The sequence below is a fragment of the Zeus faber genome (assembly GCF_960531495.2).
Source record: "Zeus faber genome assembly, chromosome: 1".
Lineage (NCBI taxonomy): Eukaryota > Metazoa > Chordata > Actinopteri > Zeiformes > Zeidae > Zeus > Zeus faber.
The window spans coordinates 21,051,886-21,079,711 of record NC_137193.1 but is presented as its reverse complement, the minus strand read 5'-3'; the positions used below and the strand labels follow the sequence as shown (position 1 = coordinate 21,079,711).

Here is a 27,826-nt window from a genome sequence, read left to right as displayed (position 1 = left end):
AAACTGTGCTCACACAACTAGGAGAGTCACGCTAACCTTGGAGCCATGTCTGCATGGGGCCGCACCACACTCCCTTCCTCTCCAGCTTGCGTGTAGGGACGATCCCTCGTCTCCACAGAAACCTTGGCTTGCAAAATGCAGAAAAACCTCTTTTCCTTTCCCATTTACTGCTTATCTACTCCCAGACACCCGTTCTCCGTCTTTTTAATGTCTTCAATCTTGCACCCGCGCCGGACCGTACACTACAGATCACGTACTGTATTATTGTAGGGGTGCGGTCAGTATGATGACATCCAAATCTGTAAGCGCACCTTTATGTCTGGCGTACAGATACGTACAATACGCTGCGGGGTTGCACTTGGATCAGGTGCCCGGCTGTTATTACATTTACTTAGAGCTTTAAGAAGTAGAACTTTGACTTGTTTCTCTGCACTCATCGATGATCTCCATCGACGAAACCTGCAGGCTGCGGAGGAGGCCGGAACCAGAGGGGAAATCTTCGACACCCCCTCAGGAACTCTTGTGTTTTATCAATCAGGGGGTTGCAGAGCTTTGGTTGAGTGAGTTGAGCAGTTACACTGAGAAAACAACACTGTGCTCAAACTAAAAGTGCGCACAGTGCGATTTGTGAACTGGTGTCCATCTGTTAAAATTCTCAACTCCCCATAACTCCTATGTTTAACATCACTTTGTGTTTGTGTGTTCGTGTGTGTGTGTGTGTGTGTGTGTGTGTGTGTCCGCAACCTCCCAGAGCGTCAGGGACAGCCATGTGTGCACGACAGCCACAGATCAACAGCTTACCTGCCTTCACTCTTGCATAAACCCCGACCTCACAGTCCTGACCTCAGGTATCTATCTGTCTATCTGTCTGTCTGTCTGTCTGTCTATCTATCTATCTATCTATCTATCTATCTATCTATCTATCCATCTATCCCACCCTTCCATCCATCAAACCCATTCACATACATACATCTGCCTGTCCATCAGTTCATCGAACCATCCATCAATCCATACGTCCATCTACCCATTCATACATAAATCCATCATCCATCCATAGATCATTTCGTCCATCCAACCATCAGTTCATCCATAGAGCCACCCATCCATTATCCATCTATCAATCCACCATCCATCGATACACCAATTCATCCATCAATTATCCATCCACCTATACCTCCATCCATCTACCAATTCATCAATCCATACATTCATACACCAATCCATCCATCCATCCATCCATCCATCCATTGTCTCCGGATCTTCCCTCCCTCTCTCTCAGGTGCCTGACTTTCTTTAAGCCTATCCAGACCTTGACGTTAACTCGTTCCATCTGCTGTCACACCAACAAGGCAGTGATGATTAAGGCGGTTTAACAAAGTGCTGAATCACACGTGGGAAACATGTCGTGAGTGCTGCTCTAAGTATCCAATAAAATTACCAGCACTCATCAACGTCTAAAAATGATGAATGATGGAATGATGGTCATTTTCAGGGTCGACAGCCCAAACAGCTTCATCCTGGGTCTTGGCCGTTGTCATGGACGATTTATTTCAGTTAAAATCCGCCAGATATTTGGCCTATGCATACTTTTGAGAACATTTTAGGAACCATTCATATTGTGATCATGTATCACACTCATTTCAAGAGGTCAGAAAGTTCAACGTGTTCTGTACAACCCACTGTATGCCAGCTCATGTTTGCAGGCAGGTGAGGAGCCAGTAGCAGAATAGACGCTGACTCCTAAAGTCCTAAAGTCATCTCTCGCTCACTCCATCTCTCTCTCTCTCTCTCTCTCTCTCTCTCTCAGCACATTACATTGCTGACGTGCATCCAGAGACCCAAAGTGACTCAGCTTATTAGCATGACAAAGCCTTTCAGAGCTTTGACTCATTGGAATAATAAAAAAAAAATTCACTAGGTAACGTTGGCAACGAGGCAATGACGTTAGTTCCTTGTATTTTGTCTCAGTTGGAAATGCTTTTAAATCAGACATGGAATATTCCTCCTTATTAACTATGGGAATCATGATGTACTGGAGGATCAGTGATTTCTACTAAATTTAGCAACATCTCAAAGCGACACAATAACCATCGATGAGTCAGAGATGACATGATTAAAGAAGAAGAAGAAGAAGAAGAAGAAGAAGAAGAAGAAGAAGAAGATTATTTATCACATGGCACACACACCACAACACATGCACCCATGCAGTGACAGTGACCAACACACATACATGCTTCAAATGGTGGCCCACTACCAACCGGGCCCTCACCTGCACGGTGTCCAGCTGCAGTCCCAGATAGGTCATCTGCTGGCTTGGTATTGGAGTGCTTTTCTCCAAATTGATGGCGAACCCCATGTCAGGGTTCGCCCGGGTCCTACCAGCATCAGCCACTAGATGCCGCCAGTACTGCCTTTTCAAGGTTGCTCTGCTTCACCTATTTCTGTTCCTGATTACCCTGCCTCATTAGATTATATGTTTCACCTGTGTCTCGTTTGGTCGTCCCTATTTAGACCCTGTCGTTTGTGTCCTCGGGCGCTCAGTCTTGAGTTTGTCTAACCTCATGACAACACTCTTGTGCCAAGCTCCCGAGACTTCTTATTTGTTTTTGCCCAGTTTTTGTACTTGTTTTGAGTAAACCTCTATTTTTGCCACCTCGCCTCTGCCTTGTTCTCTGCACCTGGGTTCACTCAGCACACCTCCTAACAGCAAGACTGAGCCACACCATGGACCCAGCAGAGAGCCAGCCTCCAGAGGTGGAGAGCCTGCGGGTGGCCTTGACGAACCAAGGGGCTGCGATTGGCCGACACGAGCGGCTTCTCCAACAAGTCCTGGACAACCTGCAGTCGCTCGCCCAGGCCGTCCAGCAGAGCCAGGCACAGGCTCCACCTATGGCCCCTGCGCCAGCGCTGCCTCCCATGGACCCGCGTCCTCCAGAGCACCGCGAACCACGACTGCCGGCGCCAGAGAGGTACGACGGTAACCCAGGGGGCTGTCGTGGCTTTCTGACACAATGCTCCCTGGCTTTCGAGCTCCAGCCGTCACAGTTCCCCACCCAGCGCTCACAGGTGGCATACGTGGTCACGCTACTCACCGGCAAAGCACTCTCCTGGGCCACAGCCATCTGGAATCGGCAAACCCCGGCCTGCTCCAGCTACCAGGCTTTTGCCGGAGAGATGCGCCGAGTGTTCGACCACTCAGTCAGTGGGAGGGAGGCGTCGACAAGGCTACTCCGGCTCCGCCAGGGGGGACAGAGCGTGGCGGACTACGCCATCGCATTCCGCACCCTCGCCGTGGCGTCTGGATGGAACAGCGAGGTACTCATCGCGGCCTTCCAGGAGGGCCTCAATGAGGGGGTCAAGGACGAGCTGGCATCCCGGGAGGCGCAGGAGGACCTGGACACGCTCATCGATGCAGCGATTCGGGTGGACAACCGCCTCCGGGAGAGACAAAGGGAACGCGATTTCCCCGCTTCACCAACACCAGTGTGCAGAGCGGCTCTGGGGACGAGGCCTCCCGAGCATCTCCTGGCTATCCTGAGCTCGCCTCCAGCATCAAGGGAGGAGCCGATGCAAGTAGGCAGCACACGGCTCTCTCGGTCCGAACGTGACCGGCGGATGAGAGAGCGCTGCTGCTTGTACTGTGGGATCCCGGGGCATTTCCGTTCTTCCTGCCCTGAGCTCTCGGGAAAAGCCAACTCTCGTCCAGGGTAGGGAGAACTGCGACGAGGCCAACCTTCTCTCCCGAGCTCGAGGCGACCAGGGTCCTGCTGGCTGCCTCCCTCGCCTGGGGAGATCAACATCACTCCCTCCAAGCTATGGTGGATTCCGGCGCTGCAGGAAGCTTCCTGGATGTAGGGCTAGCAAAAGCCCTAAAGCTCCCTCTGGCACCTCTAGAGCATCCTCTCACGGTGACAGCCCTGGATGGAAGACCACTGGGTTCCGGTAGCGTGTGCCATCTCACCGCCCCCCTTTGGCTGTCACTGGAGGGAAAACATTCAGAGGTAATCCAGCTCCACCTCATCCACTCTCCTGAGTTTCCACTGGTCCTGGGCTACCCATGGCTAGCCCGTCACAACCCACATCTGGACTGGGCCTCCGGGCGTCTCACCGAATTGGGCCCTGCCTGCCACACCACCTGTCTTCGTTCTAGTCCGTCTTCTCACCCTCTCGAGTCTCCAGTCCGTGTCCAAGCTCGGGCCCCTGCCCACTCCGGAGTTCCTGTCCGTGTCCTGGCTCCAGTCCGTATTCACGGTCCCATCCATCCCGAGTTTTCACGAGTGCCCCACGAGTATGCCGATCTGAGGGAGGTCTTCAGCAAGAGACGGGCCACCACGCTTCCTCCCCATCGGTCCTATGACTGCGCCATCGACCTTCTGCCTGGCACCTGCCCTCCTCGAGGACGTCTCTTCTCTCTCTCTGCCCCTGAGACTACAGCCATGGAGGAGTACATCCGGGGGGCGCTCACCTCAGGGTTCATCCGCCCTTCTACCTCCCCGGCGGGCGCAGGGTTTTTCTTCGTGGGTAAGAAGGATGGCGGCCTGCGTCCCTGCATTGATTACCGTGGTCTGAACAAGATCACGGTCAAGAATCGCTACCCCCTTCCTCTCATGTCCACATCTTTCGAGCAACTGCAAGGCGCCACCATCTTCACCAAACTCGATCTTCGAAACGCATACAATCTCGTCCGCGTCCGCGAGGGGGATGAGTGGAAGACCGCCTTCAACACACCTACCGGCCATTATGAATACCTGGTCATGCCTTTTTGGATTGGCCAATGCTCCCGCTGTCTTCCAGGCCTTTGTAAACGACGTCCTCCATGAGTTTCTCAACCGCTCCGTGTTCGTCTACATCGATGACATCCTCATCTTCTCCAGGACCCTTCCCGAACACATACAGCATGTGAGACAGGTCCTTCACCGCCTGCTCGCCAATGGCCTCTATGTGAAGCTGGAGAAGAGCGAGTTCCACGCCACCACCGTTCAGTTCCTGGGGTTCGTCATCACCGAGGGTCACGTCCAGATGGATCCTGCCAAGACCGAGGCCGTCCGGGACTGGCCACCACCCACCTCGGTCAAACAGGTGCAGCGCTTCCTCGGGTTTGCCAATTTTTACAGGCGATTCATTCGGGGTTTTAGCACGGTGGCAGCTCCCCTCACCGCCCTCACTAGGACATCCACAGCCCGCTTCGCCTGGACTGCGGAGGCTGAGGGGGCGTTCAGGGCTCTCAAGATGCGGTTCACCGCTGCCCCTGTCCTGGCCACACCAGAGCCTACCCTACCCTTCGTGGTGGAGGTGGATGCTTCCGATGTGGGAGTGGGGGCCGTTTTGTCCCAAAGGACTCACGACAGGAAGCTCCATCCATGTGCTTTCTTCTCCCGTCGCCTCACCCCAGCGGAACGGAACTATGACATAGGGAACCGGGAGCTACTGGCAGTCAAACTGGCGTTGGAGGAGTGGCGGCACTGGCTGGAGGGGGCCCAACACCCATTTGTCGTCTGGACCGACCACAAGAACCTGACATACATTCAGGAGGCCAAACGCCTCAACTCCCGTCAAGCCCGATGTGCCTTGTTCTTCAATCGGTTCAACTTCATCCTGTCGTATCGTCCCGGGTCCAAGAACCTCAAGCCCGACGCTCTCTCCAGACAGTTTGACCCTCCTGAGCTGGTTGAACTCCCCGAGCCCATTCTCCAGAGCTCCTGCATCTTGGCTCCGGTCCGCTGGGGAATCGAGACGCAGGTCCGGCAGGCCCAAAGGAGGGAGGCGGATCCCGGCAACGGGCCCCCGGGTCACCTGTTTGTCCCGAAGGCTGTCCGATCACAAGTCCTGCAATGGGGGCATTCATCCCGCCTCACTGGCCACCCGGGGATCTCCAGGACCCTCGAGTTCCTCCGCAGGCGTTTCTGGTGGCCTACCATGGAGCAGGACGTCCGGTCCTTCGTCGCTGCCTGCACCATCTGCACCCAGAACAAGAACCCCCGGTCACGTCCCATGGGGCTGCTGCATCCCCTTCCCATCCCCAGTCGGCCCTGGTCACACCTCTCAGTGGACTTTATCACCGGCCTTCCACCGTCTCGGGGCCACACTGTCATCTTTGTCGTTGTAGACCGGTTCTCAAAGGCTTGCCGTTTTATTCCTCTGCCCAAGCTCCCCTCAGCTCTGGAGACTACTGAGCTCATGGTGCAGCACGTTTTCAGGGTGTTCGGCCTGCCCCTGGACGTGGTGTCAGACCGCGGTCCGCAGTTTGCATCCCGGTTCTGGAAAGCATTCCACCAGCTCCTCAGCGCCTCCGTCAGCCTGTCCTCCGGTTTCCACCCGCAATCCAATGGCCAGACGGAGCGGGTCAACCAGGACCTGGAGACAACACTGAGGTGCCTCGTGTCCTCCAACCCTGCCTCCTGGAGCGACCATCTAGTGTGGGCGGAATACACTCACAACACTCTGCGCTGCTCTTCCACTGGCATGTCCCCGTTTGAGTGCCAGTTTGGGTACGTACCTCCTCTGTTTCAGGAGCAGGAGGCAGAGGTGGGAGTGCCGTCAGCCCAGCGGTTCGTCCAGCGGTGCCGACGGACCTGGCAGAGGGCTCGTCAGGCCCTGCTGAGGACATCCCGGCAGCAGCAGATCCAGACCAACCGACGGCGCAGACCAGCGCCTATGCTCCGTCCGGGCCAGAGGGTCTGGCTGTCCACCAGGGACCTTCCATTACGGGTGGAATCACGCAAGCTCGCGCCACGGTATGTTGGGCCCTTCAAGATTGTGCGGCGGGTCAATCCTGCCGCATACCGTCTTCTGCTCCCCAGGTCGATGAGGATAAACCCCACCTTCCACGTGTCGCGGCTCCGACCGGTGGTCACCAGCACCTTGGCGCCCACCACGAGGCCTCCTCCGGCGCCTCGCATCATCGACGGTCAGCCCGCCTACACGGTCCGCCGGCTCCTGGACTCCCGCCGGGTCCGCGGGGCCCTGCAATACCTGGTGGACTGGGAGGGTTACGGGCCGAAGGAGCGCTCCTGGGTTCCGGCCCGGGATATCCTGGACCCCTCTCTGATCCAGGATTTCCGCCGTCGCCACCCGACACTCCCTGGAGGAACGTTGGGAGCCGTTCCTAGACGGGGGGGGTCCTGTCAGGGTTCGCCCGGGTCCTACCAGCATCAGCCACTAGATGCCGCCAGTACTGCCTTTTCAAGGTTGCTCTGCTTCACCTATTTCTGTTCCTGATTACCCTGCCTCATTAGATGATATGTTTCACCTGTGTCTCGTTTGGTCATCCCTATTTAGACCCTGTCGTTTGTGTCCTCGGGCGCTCAGTCTTGAGTTTGTCTAACCTCATGACAACACTCTTGTTCCAAGCTCCCGAGACTTCTTATTTGTTTTTGCCCAGTTTTTGTACTTGTTTTGAGTAAACCTCTATTTTTGCCACCTCGCCTCTGCCTTGTTCTCTGCACCTGGGTTCACTCAGCACACCTCCTAACACCCCAAGTCTGTGAGGTGGGCATTGACAAGCTTGGTGTGAGTGACCACTAGCTCCATGGAGGAGGCTAGTATCAGGAGTGGCAACAGCGCTTTCCCGACGCAGCTGGAAAACATGCAAGGAGCGAACGTGTAGCCGAACGGTACTCTGGTGTACTTGTAGGCTATCCCCTAAAAGCCGTAACAGAGGAACCTCATGTGTTCCGGTGCTATCGGGACATGGAAGTAACCATCTTCAGGTCGATGTTTGCACAGAATTTCCCCTTGTGGAACACCTACAACTCCTTCACGGTGAGCATGCAAAATGTGCGAGTCGCTATGTGGCAATTCAGTATGCGTAGATCCAGGATTGGACACCCCCCGTGCGCTTCGGAACCAGGAAGTTGTTTGGGTAAAACCCAAAGTTCCATGGGCACCACCGTCACAGCTCCCTTGCTGAGGAAAGGGCGCAATTTCTATTTTTGCATTCAGAGCTGCAGCCTTCTTCGGTGACGTCCTCACTGACCACACCAGGCCCTGGAAGGGTGGTGTGGTTCGGCGGAATTGTAACGTGTAAACCCCCTCGCAGTGTACTGTCCATCAAGTGGGACAACACGCAGAGGGGATGCCACCAGGCATCCACCACTAGCGCTTACACAGTGAATGCTGGCCCCAGCCTGACAGGCAGGGACACAGCCCAACGGGGGCCTGCCATAAAAGTGATTATTGCGCGCTGCCAGGGGTGCTTGCATCTCCGTGGAGTGCGATGCCATAGTCATGGTGTGTGAACACGCCCGGGCATCGTTTGACGCATCATTCGACTCAGAGGCAACGCTTCCCGCGAGGGGAGCTGTCCTTGCACAGCTGTGGGAGTCCCGCACCCAGTAGCAAGGTACCGTGTGTAAACACGCCTGGGCCCCGGTCTTGCCGGTTGTCCGGGGGTTCAGGCGCTTGTGCACCATAGGCTCAGAGGCAGCATGTTCCACGAGGGGCGCTGCTGTCCCAGTGCAGCCGTGCGAGTCCCACCTTGGGCCTGGGCCGCAACCAGCAATGAGGTACCTTGTGTGAACACGCCCAGGCACCGGTCTTGACGGTGGTCCGGGCAGAGGCAGTGTGTCCCATGAGGGGCGCTGCCCTCGTGCAGCCGTGGAAATCCTGCTTGGACACGGCACGTGCCTGACGATACGGAGGCGTGTGTGAACAGAGACATGGTGGAAGCATGTACAGTAGGTTCCTACTTGACCTCCTCTGCAATGTAAATGTTGATATTGGAGTCGTCTTCGATGAGTGAGCTGAATTGGAAAAGAGAGGACAAAGGGAACACTTCCGGGGTTTATATTGGCTATGCTGCTCCATCCTGATTTACTGAAGCGAGTGGATGAATACATTTAAGTACTTCCGCATACTCGGTTAGGGATATACCAATAGGAGCGTAGCCCCTAAGGGGCAGAGCCTCCTGACAACTTGTTAACTGCTTTTAAACTACACACTGTTAATATTATGTATATAAAATATTTGTCCCCCCCACCCGTGTATATATTGAAAGCTATTGTGAATTATCTCCGAAATTATGAGAGTAATGTGTGTATCAAATTCCTATTTAAATCTGTATGTTTCAGCTATGAAACAAGTTAGACTTTTAGCAATTTGATATCGAAGCAAGGTTTCAAAGCAATAGCCAAAATTGCAGGTCCGTCAGCCACAAAAACGTCTTCGCAAAACATTTAATGTCTCATGGGAAACCGTCATCAATTCAGAAATTACGACAGAATATTCTTAACTGCAAAGAGGCTCAGTAGTTGCAGGTCGAAATTCACCGACAGGGACAGCTAGATACTTGAAGGGAGAGTGGATGAATGCCTCAAAAATGACCACAGAATTCAACCACCACCTCTGTGCAACAACCTCAACAAAAGCTACATTGTGAGCTCCACAATTCTGGAATTTATGACAGGGCTCCCATTCAGAAACTGCTTGTACCTGAAGCCAACACACACAAAGGCGTAGAACCCGGTGTAAAGAGCACAAAACCCAAATAAAGGGGGGAAAGTCATATGGTCCGATGAGTCATGAGTCATCTTTCATACTATTTCCTTCATCTGGCCGTGTTCCTGTTTGGTGCGATACGATGCAATATTCCAGTGCACACAGTTCAGAACCTGTATGATGGTGTTGCAAGAGGTATTGCAGCTGTGCTGAAAGCTCAGTGTGTCCCGACTCCTTGATATTATTACACTGTTAGTTGTTTTTGTTATTTTGTCAATCCCCTGTCCCCAAATGCTGTTGAATCTCATATTCCAATGTCCAATGAATCATCTTTTGTATGATAAGTAAAAAGACAAGTGTCCAGTCAAATTATAATTTTTTTTATTAAAAATGGATCATGACATAGAGTGAGACTAAAAAAGTGACTTTGGAAAGATCCATTAATGACATTACATTTTAATTGACGTTCTGTCTTATCTTGTTTAGTAAACTGATATTCTTGAAGAGTAATTTTTGTACCTTTTGTTCCCGTGCGTGTATGTATTGCCATTTTGACTGATCAGGACCAGAGTGGCTGCATACCTGTTGCTTGTTGGTTGGTCTAACGCACTCAGGAGAGGAGCCCTCGTCATGACACATGTTGAGAAGAATTAGGAATCTTTATTTGTGACATGACACACCGCACTACAACACATGCATATATATTTATACACACACACACATGCTTTTTGGTTGGTGGCCAGTGAAATGTGGCCTCTGCATTTAACCCATCCTGGCTTATCCTTCCTCTGGGGGGGCAGCCAGGAGCAGTGGGCAGCATTCGTCGACATGCCCGGGGACCTGGTACCAAGTGTCCATCACTGGTCAGACGATGGTGATGTGTGCATGTTTTTCGTGGGGGTCCTTACTGACGTTAAGAGAACATGCAAACTCCACACAGAAAGGCTCCTACTGGTGTGTCTACACCCCGTCGTCTGTGTCTCTGTGTGAGAGGTCAAAAAAGCCACTTGGGTAGCGTGTGATAGACGAAACTGCCACACTGGCACCTGAACAGGGACTCCCAGCACAGGGAAGGGACACAGATGGGCCGTCCGAAGATGCCCTGGAGCCACCGGGCGGCTCCAGTACCAACCCTCTCCTGACTGACAGCAGCAGCACCCAGGAGGTCCAGTGAAGGACCAGGGGGGAAGCAGCCGCAGCAACAACCACAGGTAACCACTGGCGGCTAGCTACTCTGTCCAGCAGCCACCGCCAGGACCATCCAGCAGCCCAGCAGACAGGCCACACGTCCAAGCAGCCAAGTCTGGCCACGCCTTCATGAGCCAACGCAGCAGCCCGAGGCCTCATGCCCCGGAAGGGGCAGTCTGTTGTTGCCCTGGGGGTAGGAAGGCGGTGGGCTGCGCTGTTCCGGACCAGGTATTCTCCCTGGCCTCAGTTTGGTGTTGGGGTATGCGGTGTGGGGATGTTGTGGTTTCAGCAGCCGCACCTGACTTGGTTCTAGGTAATTGGTTCAGAGTGGCTGCATACCTGTGGCTCGTTGGCTGGTCTAACGAGCAACAGTTAAAACCCCCATCCCCACACACACTCAGTGGAGGAGCCCTTGTCATGTCATGTGTCCAACTATTCCACCTAGCCCACTCTCTACAATAAACTGGTGTGTCTACAACCCCGTTGTCTGTGTCTCCGTGCTGGAGACCCCTGAAAACGCCACTTGGGTGGCGGGTGGTAAGCGAAACTGTCACAACTACAACATCGATTCTCAAAGGGGAATCCTCACCTTATCCTAAAGGTCTAAACTTGTGTGTGTGGTTGGCTCAGAAATAGACTGCACACAAAACACTCCTCCACACCAATGGTGTATGGAGTGAACCTTCCTTGGGCTTGTTCCTCATCACTGTCCTTAAATAACAGCACAAGGTGAGGTGTGCGTCCAGTTAGGTAACAGATAATCACTGATAAGGGTTAACAGTCCTCTGCTGTGCTGCACAGCAGCTCCTTCATCCAGTGCCAGCTAATTAGACTTAGTCGCTGTTACCTAATGACAGAGCCCGTGTAGAGACATGGGCCGGCTGATTTAGGAGGTGGGTCTTCACTTCAAAGCCTCTTGCCTGCAAGCCAGGCCTTCGTGCGGTTGCGCATGTGTGTGCTGCTACCCTTTAATGGGGAGCCAGTCAGATCAATGTTATGCAAACCTATTAGTCAGAGGTTACAGCGCTAGCTAGACGGTACTCAGGGACTCTCCCCCAGGGGTCAAATAGACTGACGAGCTTCCAGGCGAGGACTTCTGTTGAGTGGAAAAAGGCCATCAGTTTCAATTTCACACCCAGGCATTGCATCCCAAGCACTGCTGTGTGCTGAAATGCTCTCTGCAGCACAGAATCAGTGTGAGGCGCCACAGCATCTTGGCCAAATTGCATGCATCAGCGCTGGGTAATGTATCATAAGTTGCATTGCAAATATATTCGGGACCTTCATTGAAACACTGGAAAAAAATCTCCTTGTTTGCAAGGGGGCTTTTTGATTATTAACCCTTTTTATACAAAGTTTGTACTCAATTGCTGTGTTTCTATTGTTTTTAATCGATTGTGGAACTAAAGTGATTTTCCAGGATTGACAAAAGCCCTGAAGGGCGGATTTTATTTCAAGTAAAGGTGAGAGTGTCCTCACCAGTGCATGCATTGCAGCTAGAGCCATCCATTTAGGAAGGGTCCTGCTTATCATGCATGTGTTGCCTTTCACTTTGAATGTACAGAACTGTTTAATGCGTTGCAGCCGGTTGCAACAAAGCATCATGGCCGTCAGTCCACAGTGTGGGGAGGACTTTTGCTGATTCAACAGGAGCGAGGCGTCCTGGATGTTCTTTATAAGGCCATTAAGAAAACGTTCCCCGGATCACAAAGTGAATAAGCCCCGGGGCTTTGACTTCTACTAATCACCTTAGAGAAGCATGCTGTCCAATGTGCTGGGGGACACCGGCTAATGGCGGCAGTCGGCGCTGCGCAGAGATGATCACTACCATGCGTCTTGTCTTCCGCCATCATACAAGCATTGTTACAGGAAAGGACTTGAAATGAGCACGACTTGAAAAGAGCCAACAAGCGGGTGAAGGATGTTTGCAAGATGGATAATCTGTTTGCAAGACAGATAAAGCATATATGTGCAAGACTTATTACAAAGTGCATTATCACGTTGCTAATGCAAATACTATTAATACCACTACTACTACTACAACTGCTACTGCACTATTACTGTACTATGACGACTACTACCACAACTACTGCACTACTACTACTACTACACTACTACACTACGAATACTACTACTGACTACTACTACTACTACACTACTACCGCTACTACTACTACTACTACCACTATTACTACTACTATCACTACTACTACTACTACTACACAGCTACTATTACTACTACTATGATGACAAGAACTACTTCTGCTACGACACTATTAAAACTACTGCTACTATCATGATGACTACTACAACACTACTATTCTTCTACTACTACTACTACTACTATAACTACTACTACTACACTACTATTACTACTGCACTACAACACTAGTATTACTACTACTACTATGACTATTACTACTACTACTTCTACTACTGCTACTGCTACTATGCTACTACTGTACTACTATCACTACTACTACTACTACTACTACTACCAAAACTACTACTGCTATTATGACAACTACTACCACTACACTGCTACACTACTACTACCACTACACTACTATACTACTACTACTATGACTAATACTACAACTACTACACTGCTACCGCTACTGCTACTACCACTATAACTACTATCACTACAACTGCTACACTACTACTACTATTACTGTCACTACTATCACTACTACAACTATACAAGCTGCTACTATTACTACTACTATGATGACTACAACTGCTACTACTACTACTACTACACTATAAACACTACTGCTACTATTATGACGACTACTACACTACTACTAGGACTATGATTACTATTACTACTACTACTACTACTACTGCACTAATACTGTACTTATACTACTACACTAGTGCTACTACTACTACTATTACTATTATCACTACTACCACTACTACTACTACTACACTACTATGACTACTACTACTACACTACTACCGCTACTACTACCACATCACTACTACTAGTATTACACTTCTACTACTGCACTACTACACTACTATTACTACTACTATTACTACTACTACTACTACTACTACTACTGCACTAATACTGTACTTATACTACTACACTAGTGCTACTACTACTACTATTACTATTATCACTACTACCACTACTACTACTACTACTACACTACTATGACTACTACTACTACACTACTACCGCTACTACTACCACATCACTACTACTAGTATTACACTTCTACTACTGCACTACTACACTACTATTACTACCGCTATTACTATGACTACTTCTACTACTACTACACTGCTACACTACTACTACTACCCCTACTATGACTACTATGACTACTACTACTATTTCTACTATGACTACTACTACTACAACTACACTACTGCACTACTACTACAACTATGACTACTACTACTACTACAGTACTACTACTACAGCACTACTACACTACTGTGACTACTACTACTACTTCTACTACTATTACTACTACTACTACTACTACTACTGCACAGCTATTATTACGACTACTATGATGACAAAAACTACTACTACTACGACACTACTAAAACTACTGCTACTATTATGACGACTACTACAACACTACTATGCTACTACTACTACTACTATGACTACTACTACACTACTGCACTACAATACTAGTATTACTACTACTACTATTACTACTGCACTACTCCTGTACTACTACTATATGACTACTACTACTACTACTACTATTACTACTATCACTACTACTTCTTCTACTACTACTGCACTACTACTGTACTTCTACTACTACACTAGTGCTACTACTACTACTATTATTACTATCACTACTACCACTACTACTACTACACTACTACTATGACTACTACTACTACACTACTACCGCTACTACTACCACTATTAATAATTTCACTACTACACTACTACTACTACCCCTACTATGGCTACTACACTACTACTATGACTATTACTACTACTACATTACTACTACAGCACTACTACACTACTGTGACTACTACTACTACTTCTACTACTATTACTACTACTACACTACTACTACTGTAACTACTACTACACTATTACTACTATCACTACTATTACTACTACTATTACTACTAATTCTACTATGACTACTGTAGTACTACTACTACTACTAATACTACTACTACTAGTACTATGACTACTACTAATACGACTACTAATACTACTAGTACTACTACGACTACTACTACTACTACTATTACTACTACTAATATGACTACTATTACTACTACTACTATTACTACCACTACTACTACTACTACTACTACTACTACAACTACTATGACTATTACTACTACTACTACTACTACTACTATGACTACTATTACTACTACTACTACTACTACTACTACTACTATTACTATTACTACTACTACTACTACGAATACTTATACTGCTACAGCAGCAAATGATTTTCAATAGTGATTAATGTTGTATTACTGGTCTTGAACTATTCCAAGCAATCCCCTCAATAGTTTAGGGGCCTTTTCAGTAGATTCAATCCGCCACACAGAGATACCGCCACTGATTCTTTTCAAATATTCATCATTTCGTATTAAAAGCCGTTCATCTCCCGGGGTCTTTCCATTGGATTTATTGGAATTCTTAATTATTATTTCCATATCCCAATGAATGGCGTGGGTAGAGGTTCACGTTGGCAGGACAACGCGCTGCCCCCCCCCCCCCCATTGGCCACCCGACGTCCCATGTGACCAGGGAGCGTTGACGTCAGCGCGCGGGGCGGAGCCTGACTCTGCGGGCTTAGCTGAAGGTCTGCGACTCAAGCGGGACCTTGTGTCGTTCAGACCCCGAAGCAGCTGGAGCCTCTCGCAGCCTGTTGCCTCCTCGCACCCCGACGCCCCCAGCAAGAAGACACCGAGAGGCCGGGGGGGAAAACCAACTAAATGGAGTATTAGAAAAACCACAACCACCACCCCTCCCCACACACACCCCCCCCCCCCACCCCCCGAGAAACAGCACCGCTACACTCCCACGCCAGGTGAGTTTCCCCTCCGCTTCCTGGACTCAGGTGAGAGGAGACACGTGTCCCCCCCCCGTCTCTCTCTCCCTCTCGGTGGATTCCTCCCTGATAAGGTGGACTTTGACTGTTTGAGTCGCTTCCGTTTGTCTGTTTACCGCTGTTGTTGCGATTGTGTCGGCGTGAGGGGAGGCTGTTCTTCCGCCTCTGTTCACTTCGTTTTTTCGCCAGCGAGAGGACAAAACAGGAAGTGTGTGTGATGTCACACTCGGGTCGGTGGCGTGGACGCTGGCTGGAGTCTTGATTTCAGTGCAGACAACAGGGTGCATTGCTTGGGGTGATTAAGAAAAAAACAAAAACAAAACAAAAAGGAAAAAACGCAGCCTCATCTGATAATTCCTACTCCGGTTAGTAAGTGAGTTTGCTGTATTCTGCTACTACTGTGTTGCTACTTCACCTACATGCTCTGCTGCACACTGTACACACACGCACGCATATTCATATATAGATCTTTTTACTTACGTTTAGCTTTTTTGTATTCGTCTGAGTTCGATTATGTTGTTATTCGTAATACTCCACTTGCTTTGTTTTGCACAGCCTTTGGGGTTGACCTTTTGTCGTTTCACTGCACCCTACTCGTGTAATGCATGCGAAAAATTCAACTTGAAATGTCAGGATCAGACCAGAGCGAATGAGTGACGTGTGTGTGTGATTTAGGACAGTTCTTGTCATCGGTTTTTCGTGTTGGGGTTTAATTTTCCATCTTTTTTTGCGTAGGTGATGTAAAGAGCTGGGTTCTCCACTGAAGTCTGACATGTCACGTCCGATCAGTATAGAATCCATCTGCGAGGACAGTTCTTGTCATCGGTTTTTCGTGTTGGGGTTTAGTTTTCCAACTTTTTTGCGTAGGTTGTCGTTTTAATCTGCGTTTTACCGCAGAATGGAATTGGAATTTGGAAATAAAGCATCATTGGTAAAGGAATGGAATTTCAACACACAACGTGTCTACCGGTATTCTCACTGGTTCACTTTACAGTTTAAATGAAATTCAAGAATTCAGGATCCTCTCGCACGCAGTTATACCAGTGCAGTTAAATGCAAAAAGTGTGCATCATGTCTTGAGACTAAAGTAGCTTTTAGATTGTGCAATAACGAGGCACACACAACATATTGCCAGACCGGCTGGTGGCTGGTATACATTTCAGCCCCCCCCCCCCCCCCCCCCATACTCCCAAATAAAGCCAGAAATGAGTCGGCTGTGACCATAAGACTTTCAGCCTTCACTTCAGAGGGACGGACAGCGTGGTAATGTAAGAGGAGGGAAAGAGGACCCTTGCATGTGTGGAAACACGAAGGGCCCTTCCAGGTGGCCCGCACAGAAATGCGCTGCCGTGTGTCCATGACATGCCATAGCGCCCACATGCCCGAGGTGCTTTCTGTCAAGAATTTGCTCACAAACAAACACTCTCGCATCGTGAGAGAAACTTCTCTTTACGGCGTGAATCACAGCAGGATATCTCAAAGGACCGTGGAGCCGATCACACTTGGGTGGAGTCAAAAGATAATGGCCGCCTTGGTGTCAGTCACACCGTCCCGTCAACCCGAACACTTTCAACCCAAACACTTTCAAGATGCTAAACGCTTGATGAATATCTGCTATATTTAAGCAGGGCTCTATTTCTGGCTTGCGTGGGTGTTTTGTGTGCTTGTTTGAGGCCAGTCGGACCACAGCGGCAGCATTCCCTATAGTTAGGCTCGTCTGTGCAGTTTGCCTCCTTTTTGGAAGGAACACGGACCTTAACGGGGAGAGGAATGGTGGAGCTTGGAAAGGCTGTTACACAGGAAGAGAATAAAAGGAAGAAAGAAAAATCAGACAGTGGGGGGGGGGGGGGGGACATTTTCAGGGGAAAAAAGGGGCAGAGAAAGATGGCTTCTCACAGGAATGTCAATGAATTTAGGGAAAAGTAAACAGTGCTTTCTCCCTGCGGCGTTGACTGTTTGGTGTGAGGGACTGTATTTGTGGGTGATCATGTGTTTGTTTGTGTAAGTTCTATGTGCTTCTGCACATTCCATCTGTCCGTCATAGTCTATCAAACCTTTTAGCTTTTATGGTGTTCAGTCTTCATTTTCCTCATAATGGCCTTCATCATCAGTGTAGTGTATCTGCAGTGCTCTGAGGCATGACGTTAATGTGGGCTGCATTATGATTATGTGCCATCTGTGAATAATGTTACTCAACGGGTTGACCAGGATTTTAGCAAACGTAAAGACAAATCCTTTAATGTGTCGCTCTACGGGATGATAGGTCGATTATGAGAAATGCTTTTAGCTCATGGTTAAGGTATTTGGCTCTTTAAAACGCTAGATCACAATGTCACATTACTGGTTGCGAATTGTAATGGTCTTAAAGGGTTAAGCATGTCGTTGAAAGATTAAAGCAGTATGATGTGGTCATGTCATGTTCTCGTGGGCAGGGACAGTTCCTACTGCACTTAAAGAGATCATTTTAATGTTTGGTTTGTTTCATGGCTAAGCATGATCAACCTATGATGTTTAAGAGTCGGGGGAATGTTACGAAATGTGCTGAAAATGTCCTGAAGATGTCCGAGAGCCAAAGATCTTCTGGAACAGGTTGGACAGGGACCGACTTCTGATGTTACTGAAGGACGGAGGAGCTAGGGTTTCAGTCAGATATCCATAGTATACATACTTCAGCAACCAGCTCTGGTCGCCATACTTGCAACGTGAGTAAGGGTCCTCCAAAGCTTACACCACAGCGGCAGTCGATGTTTGTCGGGGGAATTTATTGACCATGAGGTATTTTTCGCGAATGCATTTCAGAGACTCATGACTTAAAGGATTTCTACCTATTCATTGCAGCCACATTAAGGTGTGATTGTAAAGTTAAAATGATGTGGTGTATACTGGAATGCCTTGGTTAACTGAATGTTAGTTATACAAACTTCTCCTGATCTATTTTACTTCATTATTTCATATATTAAAGCTCCTTAAGCTGAGATAGTTAAGATAAAACTTGCCCAGAACAGAGTAGGCTGTCTTCCTTTTAAAGGGGTTAGAGGGCATAGATATGAGGATCTAAAATATTAGTAGTGGTTTCACCTGAAACATCCACCTGTGTTTCAATCACACTTCAGTTTATATTTTAGGAATCCGGGTGAACAAAGATGAATACATACAAATAAATCTAAAGATTTGTTCAGATTCAATTCTTTAATTTATATTGAGTGTATTCTGTGTTGTCGGATCTGCTGGTATGGAAGTGGCAGGATACCATATACAGAGCAACAGAAAGCTCTAGCTCACCTGTATTTGCATAGATTCACTGAAAAAGTAAAAAAAAAATGAAACAAAAACGATTGTACATTCAGTTTTATGTATATAAAATTGAACATTGGAAAAACCAGAACATTATGTTTTGAATTGGTCAGTACGGGACGTGAGCAAATTCCTGATTGTTGAAGGGGCAAAGCAAAAAGCCAGTCTCATTTAAGACAAAGTTTTAGGATCAGATCTGTTCAGTATAGGAAAAACTATTCATAACTAGATGGACTTGAAATGATTTAAAAGTTGAATTTTGGTTTTAACACAGCTTTGGTCTTATTCATATTTATAACATTATATTATTATAAGTCATATTGTTACGCGCAGATCAGTCTGCTTCTTGGTTTGTTAGATTTGAAGCAATCACCGATGCAAAATGATGATTGACAACTTTGTCTTGTGAGTAACTATCAGGTTGCAAATTTTAAAAAAAATGAAAAGATAATAATAATAATAATAATAATAATAATAATGGAAATTGTTTCCCACCCTAAGCCATGAACGAACGCCCTTGAGTCCCCGGCCTGGTCAGTGGTGTACCATGTTGCGTTATGTTTCATTCATGGACGTCAAACAGAAACTCACTTTCAGTGTCTTCTGTCATTCACCCTGGCTGGGTTCCTCTGTCCGTCCACCTCCACCTGTACTCTGTCTGTACCTGCTGGATTATCGGAGGGACTCTTGGGCTAAGCTTTACCTGGAAGATTTAAATGGAGACCTCTGCCTATTACCTAAGTCGGCCACAAGATATCCCTTGGATGAATGTTTTGCACATGGCTCTCAATTCAGCATGTTGAGAGTGGATCCAGGGTAATCTTTGCATTGAACTGCATGGATACAATATTCTTCTTGTCGGTGCTGGGAAAGAGGAGGCAGTCATTTCCCCAATGGAAAGCAATTACCCAGATGTGGAATGGCCAGTGAAATCTGTCTGATTTGGGACAGCATGTCTTGCTCTGAAGTAGTGCTGCTGGTCATACACGATTAAATGGAACTGATTGGGTCGATTTCAGTAGCTTCGAAGACCCTTAACACAATCTCTGGCCCTCATTGCCTATGAAGTCAATCATAAAAAGACGTAACATTCTGTATCGGGAATAGCGTTGTTTTTCCTCTGATAACAGCCCCAACAAAGGACCTTTTTCCTGAAATCCTCTTTCAATGGATGAATCATCATTTCACACACCAGCTTTCACTGCTGCCCTCTGCCAGTTGCCTTAAGGCCTCAAGCTGCGGTCAAAGAAACAATTCTCTAGTGAAGTCTTTTAAGTCTGTGCTATAGGAACATGGAGTGCTGGCGTGTTCGGACCTGAGCAGGTTGAGGTCAGTGCTTCATGTGCAGGTCCGAGTTCTTTTCACACGCACTTCAGGAGTTACATTTGCCGTTCAGCTTGCTTGCTCACCTGTCTCAACCTTGGCGGAGTTGTCAGCGGTGGCAAAGGTTTAACACGTGGCCAGCCACCCCTTGCTTGGTTATGTAACTGTATCGTCACTGGCCCGCCAGGTGCAGCAGGTAAGCGCCTTAAAGGTTTATTGTGGTCTATGAGCCTTGGAGCCTAGAAGTTCTTGAAATAGCTGAGTCCTTAGGATGACCAGTTCAAAGGATGTTCAGCGCTGACTTTTGGTGGCACTGGTTCTTGGTTTAAAAAGGATGGGCGAGCATGTGGCTGTGCTTATCGTTGCCTGCTTACGGTACGTCTGAGCTCTTGAGGATCCATGAAACCCCCAATTCACTGGATCTAAGTAATTATGGGGAACAGAAAATACAATCCCAGCCAGAGATGTGCTCTAGGAGGGCTATTAGGGAAAAACGAAAAAGAAGCAGCTGAATTATTCGAAGCCGTGTTGCATTATGATTATGTTTTTATCTTTCAGAAATGTTTTACTTTTAAATTGATGTTCGGTACTATGTGTTTCACTGAAATACATTCGTGATTATACTGTAGATACTAGTGGCATTCACTTGAAGCACATAATGTTGTAGTCCATTATAACTATGTAGCCTGAGTTTTACCAACATTGAAAGTAGAGTATTTTGTCATAGATGGAGAAGACCCAAATAGATGGACCTATTCAACTAAGTCACATCGATAACCAAATTCCTCTGACCCTCGTCTTCTTCACACTATCAGCAGCAGTGATCGCCTCACCTTTAAATGTACATGTCTCTTTTAGGCAAACTTATATACCATGCAAAATTTGGCCTCTGCAGCCTGCACCCTTATCTGGCATGTACAAAGTTGCCATGCGTATCAATAAGAACGCTCTACAGCTCGCTCTTATTCAAAACACTTTATCATGTGAAACATCTCTGACTTTGATTGAAAGGCAATCAGCAAAGAATGGTTCCGCAACAAGTTGACTCACACCATGTGATTAACTTGGATTTTTTTTTTATAATCGTTTTTACTGCCCAAAATGCACATGATTATATAGTCTGTCACCATGGCGACACACCTTCGGTGAGAATGGAAACTCTCAACAATCCATTAAGCAATTAAAATGCAGAATACAGACAATGTGGTCGTTCTCCTCTGCAGGGGACTCGCAGGGGAGATGAAGGATGGGTTTCTAAATGAAACCAGTGGCCGCTCTCAGGATCGCTAGTTGATTAGCCGAGTGACTACATCCTGTTTATAAAAGTGTGTGTGTGTGCGTGTGCGTGTGTGTGTGTGGACTTTGGATCACATGGTCCACTGCAGCGCTAAGCAAGAGCCCATTCTGACCCTATGTTAAGTCCCTCATCATCTGTTATTTGTGGAGCGGCCGTCTATTCAAAGTGATGTGACGTAAAAATGTTCCGATCTTTGTTTGTCTGTGTAGACGCTGTGCTTAGACTTCGATGAATCTTTGCATGTGCACATGGTGCAATGGTTGTTTTGCACGATGGATGTGTGGTGGGCGTAAAGCTCGATGTTACTGTGGTTGCAACACAGCGGCTTTCTCCGAGAGTGCCGGTGTGAAGTGGTTGAACAAGCAGCATGTCAATTCATAAATTAAATAACAGGTTATTCTTTTGGTGTGCATTGATGCCATTTTTCCCCCGCTTATATTCATTTGTAATCCCAAATGTAACATGTGAGTGAATTACGATTACCATTCTGATTCATTACTCACTTAATGGTAGCGATTAAGACTGTTAACTTGGGGTTATACAGACAAATAATTGATTTATAATCTATTTTTCACTATTAAAAATATGCTTATGGGTCACAAAGGACATGCATGATAAGTCTGACATCAGATTTTTGTAATGGGGTTATTCTCTGAAACTTATACATTTCTTTTTTTTTTTTATTGCCGATGTCAGACCAACATCCCAAACCAATTACAGTCCATACCTATAAATCAAGCATCCTCCTGTCTCAGATTCAGCAGCCTCCTCAATGCAACTCGTGTTTTTTGTCTTCTCCTTTCATCTTTGAACTGTACACATCCCTCCTTTGCTCGCAGAGATGTTTTTCTCTTTCTCTTTGAAAGGCAGATACACTTTCAGTTTGTGGTTTAGCTACACCCAACACCACCCCTGCTGGGATGCTGCTGGGATGCTGCCGATCGCAGCGTCGCTGCATTGTCCAAAAAACTGGCGAGTGTGTAAACAGGTGCTAATCTCCCGAGTCTCCAGCCTTCATGCTGCTGTTGACAGCCACTATAGGAAACAGCAGCGAAGTCATTAAATGTGCTGTTACTTTGCCAAAAGCCAGTTAATTAAAAGGATTAGGCCTGCACTTGTATATATATATATATATATATATATATATATATATATATATATATATATATATATATATATATTGTGTGTGTGTGTGTGTGTGTGTGTGTGGTAATTGAGTCAAAAACTGTGTTCTGTCATGTATGTCACTGCTGCTGCAACACTGGAATTTCCCTTTGGAGATTAATAAAGTACCCTTATCTTGTTCTATATTGCAGTTTAGGTCGGCTTCATGAAAGCATTTCCTGTATATCTCTGGAACATAGGCTTCCCGTGCAGCCTCATGAAGTGTGCGCGTGTGTGTGTGTGTGTGTGTGTGTGTGTGTGTGTGGTCATTAAATATGAAATTAATCATTAAGTAACTATTACACTTTGGGCCTCAATATGAGGAAGATAATAATGCACCGGATGAGGGCAATACCACTCAAGGTAACATCATTAATAGTAGTTATTTTTAACAATTGTCCTAGATTTTTATAAAAAAAAAAAGTACATTTAGACAAAATGACGTAGCCATCTTCTGGCCTGACATGGCCGTCATTATCCTCTGCTCCTCTTAGAACGACTTCGCTCTGTCTTGAGGCTCAGCTGAACTGTTCCCAACATTTACCAGAAATGATGATACTTCATTTCAGCAGAACAAATAGGTTTTCTCTTATCCTGTCAACAGCCAAATGAGTTTGATCATCCACATTATTATTGTTGTTTTTTTTATTGAATAAATGACAAATACAGATTGCAATATGGATAATAAAAATGGGATATTTTCATAACGTGAACATGTCGAAGGTTGGATTTGCCTGTGCTTAGATTAACGTTTAGTAAGGTTCGTTTCTAGAGGAAGTGGGGGGGGGGTTGCATCTGCAAAGACCACACACACCCAAATTATGTTTTCACAACACTTAGACACACCTCTGTAACAAGTTAAGGTATAGCTGTGTGTGTGTGTGTGTGTGTGTGTGTGTGTGTGTGTGTGTGTGTGTGTGTGTGTGTGTGTGTGTGTGTGTGTGTGTGTGTGTGTGTGTGTGTGTGTGTGTGTGTGTGTGTGTGTTATTATTTTTCTTATTTACTCATGTGCTTGGTTCCATGGACAATATTCTCTGTGGCCTCCTATTTTATCTGTGCTTCAAAAATGTCCTCTTCTACTGCTCCTCATGCTTGCGTTTCAAACATTTTCTCTCTATCTCCTTCCTTCCCTCTCTTTGTCCCTCTCCCCCAGATCAGACCCCAGCCTCCTCCCAGCAGCAGCACCACCACCACCAGCAGCAGCAGCAGGAACCATGGGCAAACAGAACAGCAAGCTCCGTCCTGAGATCATGCAGGACCTGGTGGAGAACACGGACTTCACCGAGCACGAGATCCAGGAGTGGTACAAGGGCTTCCTGAGGGACTGCCCCAGCGGCGCCCTCTCCAAGGAGGAGTTCAAGAAGATCTACGGCAACTTCTTCCCGTACGGCGATGCCTCCAAGTTCGCCGAGCACGTCTTCCGCACGTTCGACGCCAACGGCGACGGCACCATCGACTTCAGGGAGTTCATCATCGCGCTGAGCGTCACGTCGCGCGGGCGCCTCGACCAGAAGCTCAAGTGGGCCTTCAGCATGTACGACCTGGACGGGAACGGCTACATCAGCAAGGCCGAGATGCTGGAGATTGTGACGGTGAGTCCCGCCACCGTCTCTGCTTTTATTTTCTTTCCACATTTCGAGTGGTTTTATTTCTGTCTAAGCCGCTGAACCCCCGCGCGGCCTTTTCCAAATCCCCCTCCTGTATGTCAAGTTTCCCCACATACGCCGCCGCTGTGCCCCAGTGGGTAGGAATTCCTCCGGTGAAATAACGTCGGGCTCATCTGTCCACACCAGCTGCTGTCGCATGTATCCATCTGCTGCCCGTCCACAACCCGCCGCTGTGTAATTTTAGAAACCAGTCATTTCCATCCAGGCCTCAGATCATGTTGGGTTTCGAGAACCCAGTGGATCCCGTGCAGCACTGCGCTACATTTAGCCCCCCTGCGATATCCTTTTCAGGTTTTCAGCGGTTTACATGTGACTTCTCAAGAAAACGAGTGACGATTGTTGGAGGGTTGAGGGTGAATGGAGTGCAGGCAAGATTTATTTCCGTGTTGTGATTATAATAAACTTTTTCTTGCCGTTTATTTGGCAGTTTTTAGTAACAAAGTTCAAACGGTGCTTAACAGATAATTAAAAGTAAATAAAAATAGGGATACAAAAGAAAAAATATAAAAAAACAGAACAAAGACAATACAATATAATGAAGATATGGTGCAGTTATTCCTTCTCTGTAAAGAAAAACATCTTCAAAGCTTCTCTGTATGGTTTTTACAATGAGACGACTTATATGAGATGTTGTTGCTTTATTCGTATTGCTTTTTACCGTTGTGTTATTCTCAGTTCGTTCAGAACAATCGCGAAAACTGCTTTGTCCTGTTGTTTTTCGATGGAGCACCGTGTCACCTTGGAAATGAATATCATAATCAATGCACTCGAGTAATTGCAACCGGGAAATCCGAGGAAGTCCAAAGCAGTTTTTTTGTATCCCATAATGACTATAATTTGTCATTGTGGGAGAAATTATTTAATCATTACTCACACAATTATATGAATTACCTATTTTTTATGTACCCAAATAGCCTCATACATTTTTTATTTATTTTTTGGTAGATCATAGTAAGCATAAAAGCTCAAGCTCAACTTTCGTGTCTTTCCGTCCTCTGTGTTTCCAGGCCATTTACAAGATGGTTTCTGCTGTGATGAAGATGCCCGAGGACGAGTCCACGCCAGAGAAACGCACAGATAAGATTTTCAGACAGATGGACTTAAATCGAGATGGTAAGAGAATTATCTTTGTGATCTGTTACGACAGCAGTCGATATTCAGGCACATTAGTTTGTACAGCATGACCGACACAAGGGCATTTGATTTCAAGTTTTACATGAAGGGCATTGTATGAAAGCATAGAACCAATGGTGAAAGTGCTATTTATTCAGTTTATTGATGGGTTTACTTTGAATATACTTTTGAGTAACAAACTATTTCCTCCCCTCTCTCTCTCTCAGGTAAACTCTCCCTGGAGGAGTTTGTTGAAGGAGCTAAGAACGATCCCTCCATCGTCAGGTTGCTGCAGTGTGACCCCAGCAGCGCCGGCCAATAAGAGTCCTGGACTTGTTTTCACTGCAGTTTGATTTATATGTCTTCATGTTCTCCCAGTTCAACCTTGGATCGTCGACATCTGATCACTCTGTACTGGGAGTGTGTTTTTTATTTTTATTTTTTTGCGAAGTGGAATGAGCACATGGAGTTCCGTGTGTTGCGTACATCCGTCATGCAAATGATAGCGTGTGTTCTTCAAATCCCCACCCCACATTATTTACATTTTATTCTTTACCTACACAAGCTGACTTGTGTGTGTCTGCCTGTTAAAATCCCCTGTCACAGACCTGGGCCCCAAACACTGTACAAAGGACAAAGACATTTTAAAGACTGACTCCACGCTCTCCGCTCTCCATTTGAAAACACAGCTGCTCGTGACAGTGAAGCAAATTTTGGTATTTTCATCCTTCTCAGAATTGAGCTGAGAGTGCGGTTCTTTTAAATGTGATGTCATTTTTATTTTTCTGACGTATTTAAAAAAATATCCCCTGACTACAAGGGGGGAAAATTATCATTTTTCTTCCATCGTATTGATTCGGTCATTCGATGTTGGGCTAGTCTTTCCAAATTACTGAGGATTTATCATCATTGGAACTCTTTCGGCAACCTGTCTCCATGCTAACACTGGATTTAGTTCTTTTTTTTCTTTGTTTTACAAATATTCATGGCTAAGTATAAGAGAGGTCCAGGATTTAAAAACAAAATATATATATATATATATATATTATATATAATTTTCTTTTTTTTTATGTTACATAAAAATAGGTTCAAGGCTGAATTTCACAGGAGAAAACGCACATTAGTCAATCTGTTCCATGGCATTATGTTTTTATACCAAGTTGTAGTTACACACACACACACACACACACACACACATATTACCAACTGGTGTATGAAGTTGACACTTTTGGATTTAAACAGAGCTGTGAGCATCTTACTTCAACTATGGTTTGGAGGAGAATGTGTGCAAAGAGCTAGATGATATATATAGATATTATGTAAACACATGTATTGTTTTACTGTGTTTTCATTGTGGCTGCTTGCCACAATGAAAGAGTTTCACTTTAAGGTTTTGACATTTTAAGTTATTGATAACAATTTATTTTCTTTTACTTGACAATCATGAAATGAATGTGTACAGCATATATTCAATCATATTTACGCACGTTGTGTGAGGGAGAGGACCACATGCATCAGTCTTTGAATGTCCACTCGTACAAACTGTCAAAATATGTTTTCAATATGACAAAAAAACGTTCAGTTCAAGATATCCCATCTTCCGTTCTTCACGGTGAATGAAAACGGTGGTAAAAAATGGTAACGTTTAGGTCAGACTGTACTCCCATGGTCTGTAAGCATTCTTGTTTTCTACGTGTTCCCAGGGAAATACCTGGAAACTTGCAAGTTCTTGAAAAGGTGTAATTTGAAAGCTGATGATGATCACTTCCTGTTCATTTGTACCTTTCTCTCCCAGCGTTGACGGGGCTCATAAAGCTGCATTTGCTGTTGCTGATAGAAAGATGGAAATCTGAAGTGAACCCTCCCCCAGAGGTCTTAACATTCATAGAGAAGACTCGTTTTCTCCCCCAAAAAACTCAACATTGTTCAAGGCGGACTTGATGGCGTGTAATATTTTGACATGCTCTGGTCTGTGGTCAGTAAACATGTTATGATGGTGACGGTGCGGCCGGGGGGGGAACGTCCACTGATTGGCGAGCTCAGTTTCTCCGCATTTTGAAGTTGTGTATCAGGTTTGAGTCCTGTATTTCATCTAAAGCAGCGTTTTGTGGTCAAGTGCCAAATATAGACTAATACAAAAAAACAACAGTATTGTAACCATTTATACTGTACAATTGTTATATGTCGAACAAAAAAAACCTGTCACAATATCATTTTGTAGATTTTGTATCGTTACTTGCATTATGTGTTAGATGTAGGACGTCCATTTTGACGTGTAA

General features: G+C 46.6%; 2 protein-coding genes across 2 annotated transcripts in view; one reads left to right on the top strand and one right to left on the bottom strand.

Moving 5' to 3' along the window:
* Positions 1-16,267, bottom strand: part of LOC307235708 (glyoxylate/hydroxypyruvate reductase B-like) — a gene marked incomplete at its 3' end in the record, with an annotated part of 23,057 nt that extends 6,790 nt beyond the window's left edge. The window contains exon 1 of the mRNA XM_080007883.1: positions 16,170-16,267. The remainder of the gene's footprint in view (positions 1-16,169) is intronic.
* On the top strand, positions 15,462-27,826 carry ncaldb (neurocalcin delta b). The gene is made up of 4 exons (XM_080007904.1): positions 15,462-15,668; positions 23,921-24,359; positions 25,442-25,547; positions 25,775-27,826. Exons 2-4 carry the CDS (start codon positions 23,982-23,984, stop codon positions 25,867-25,869), a joined length of 579 nt encoding a protein of 192 aa, XP_079864030.1. The 5' UTR covers positions 15,462-15,668; positions 23,921-23,981; the 3' UTR covers positions 25,870-27,826.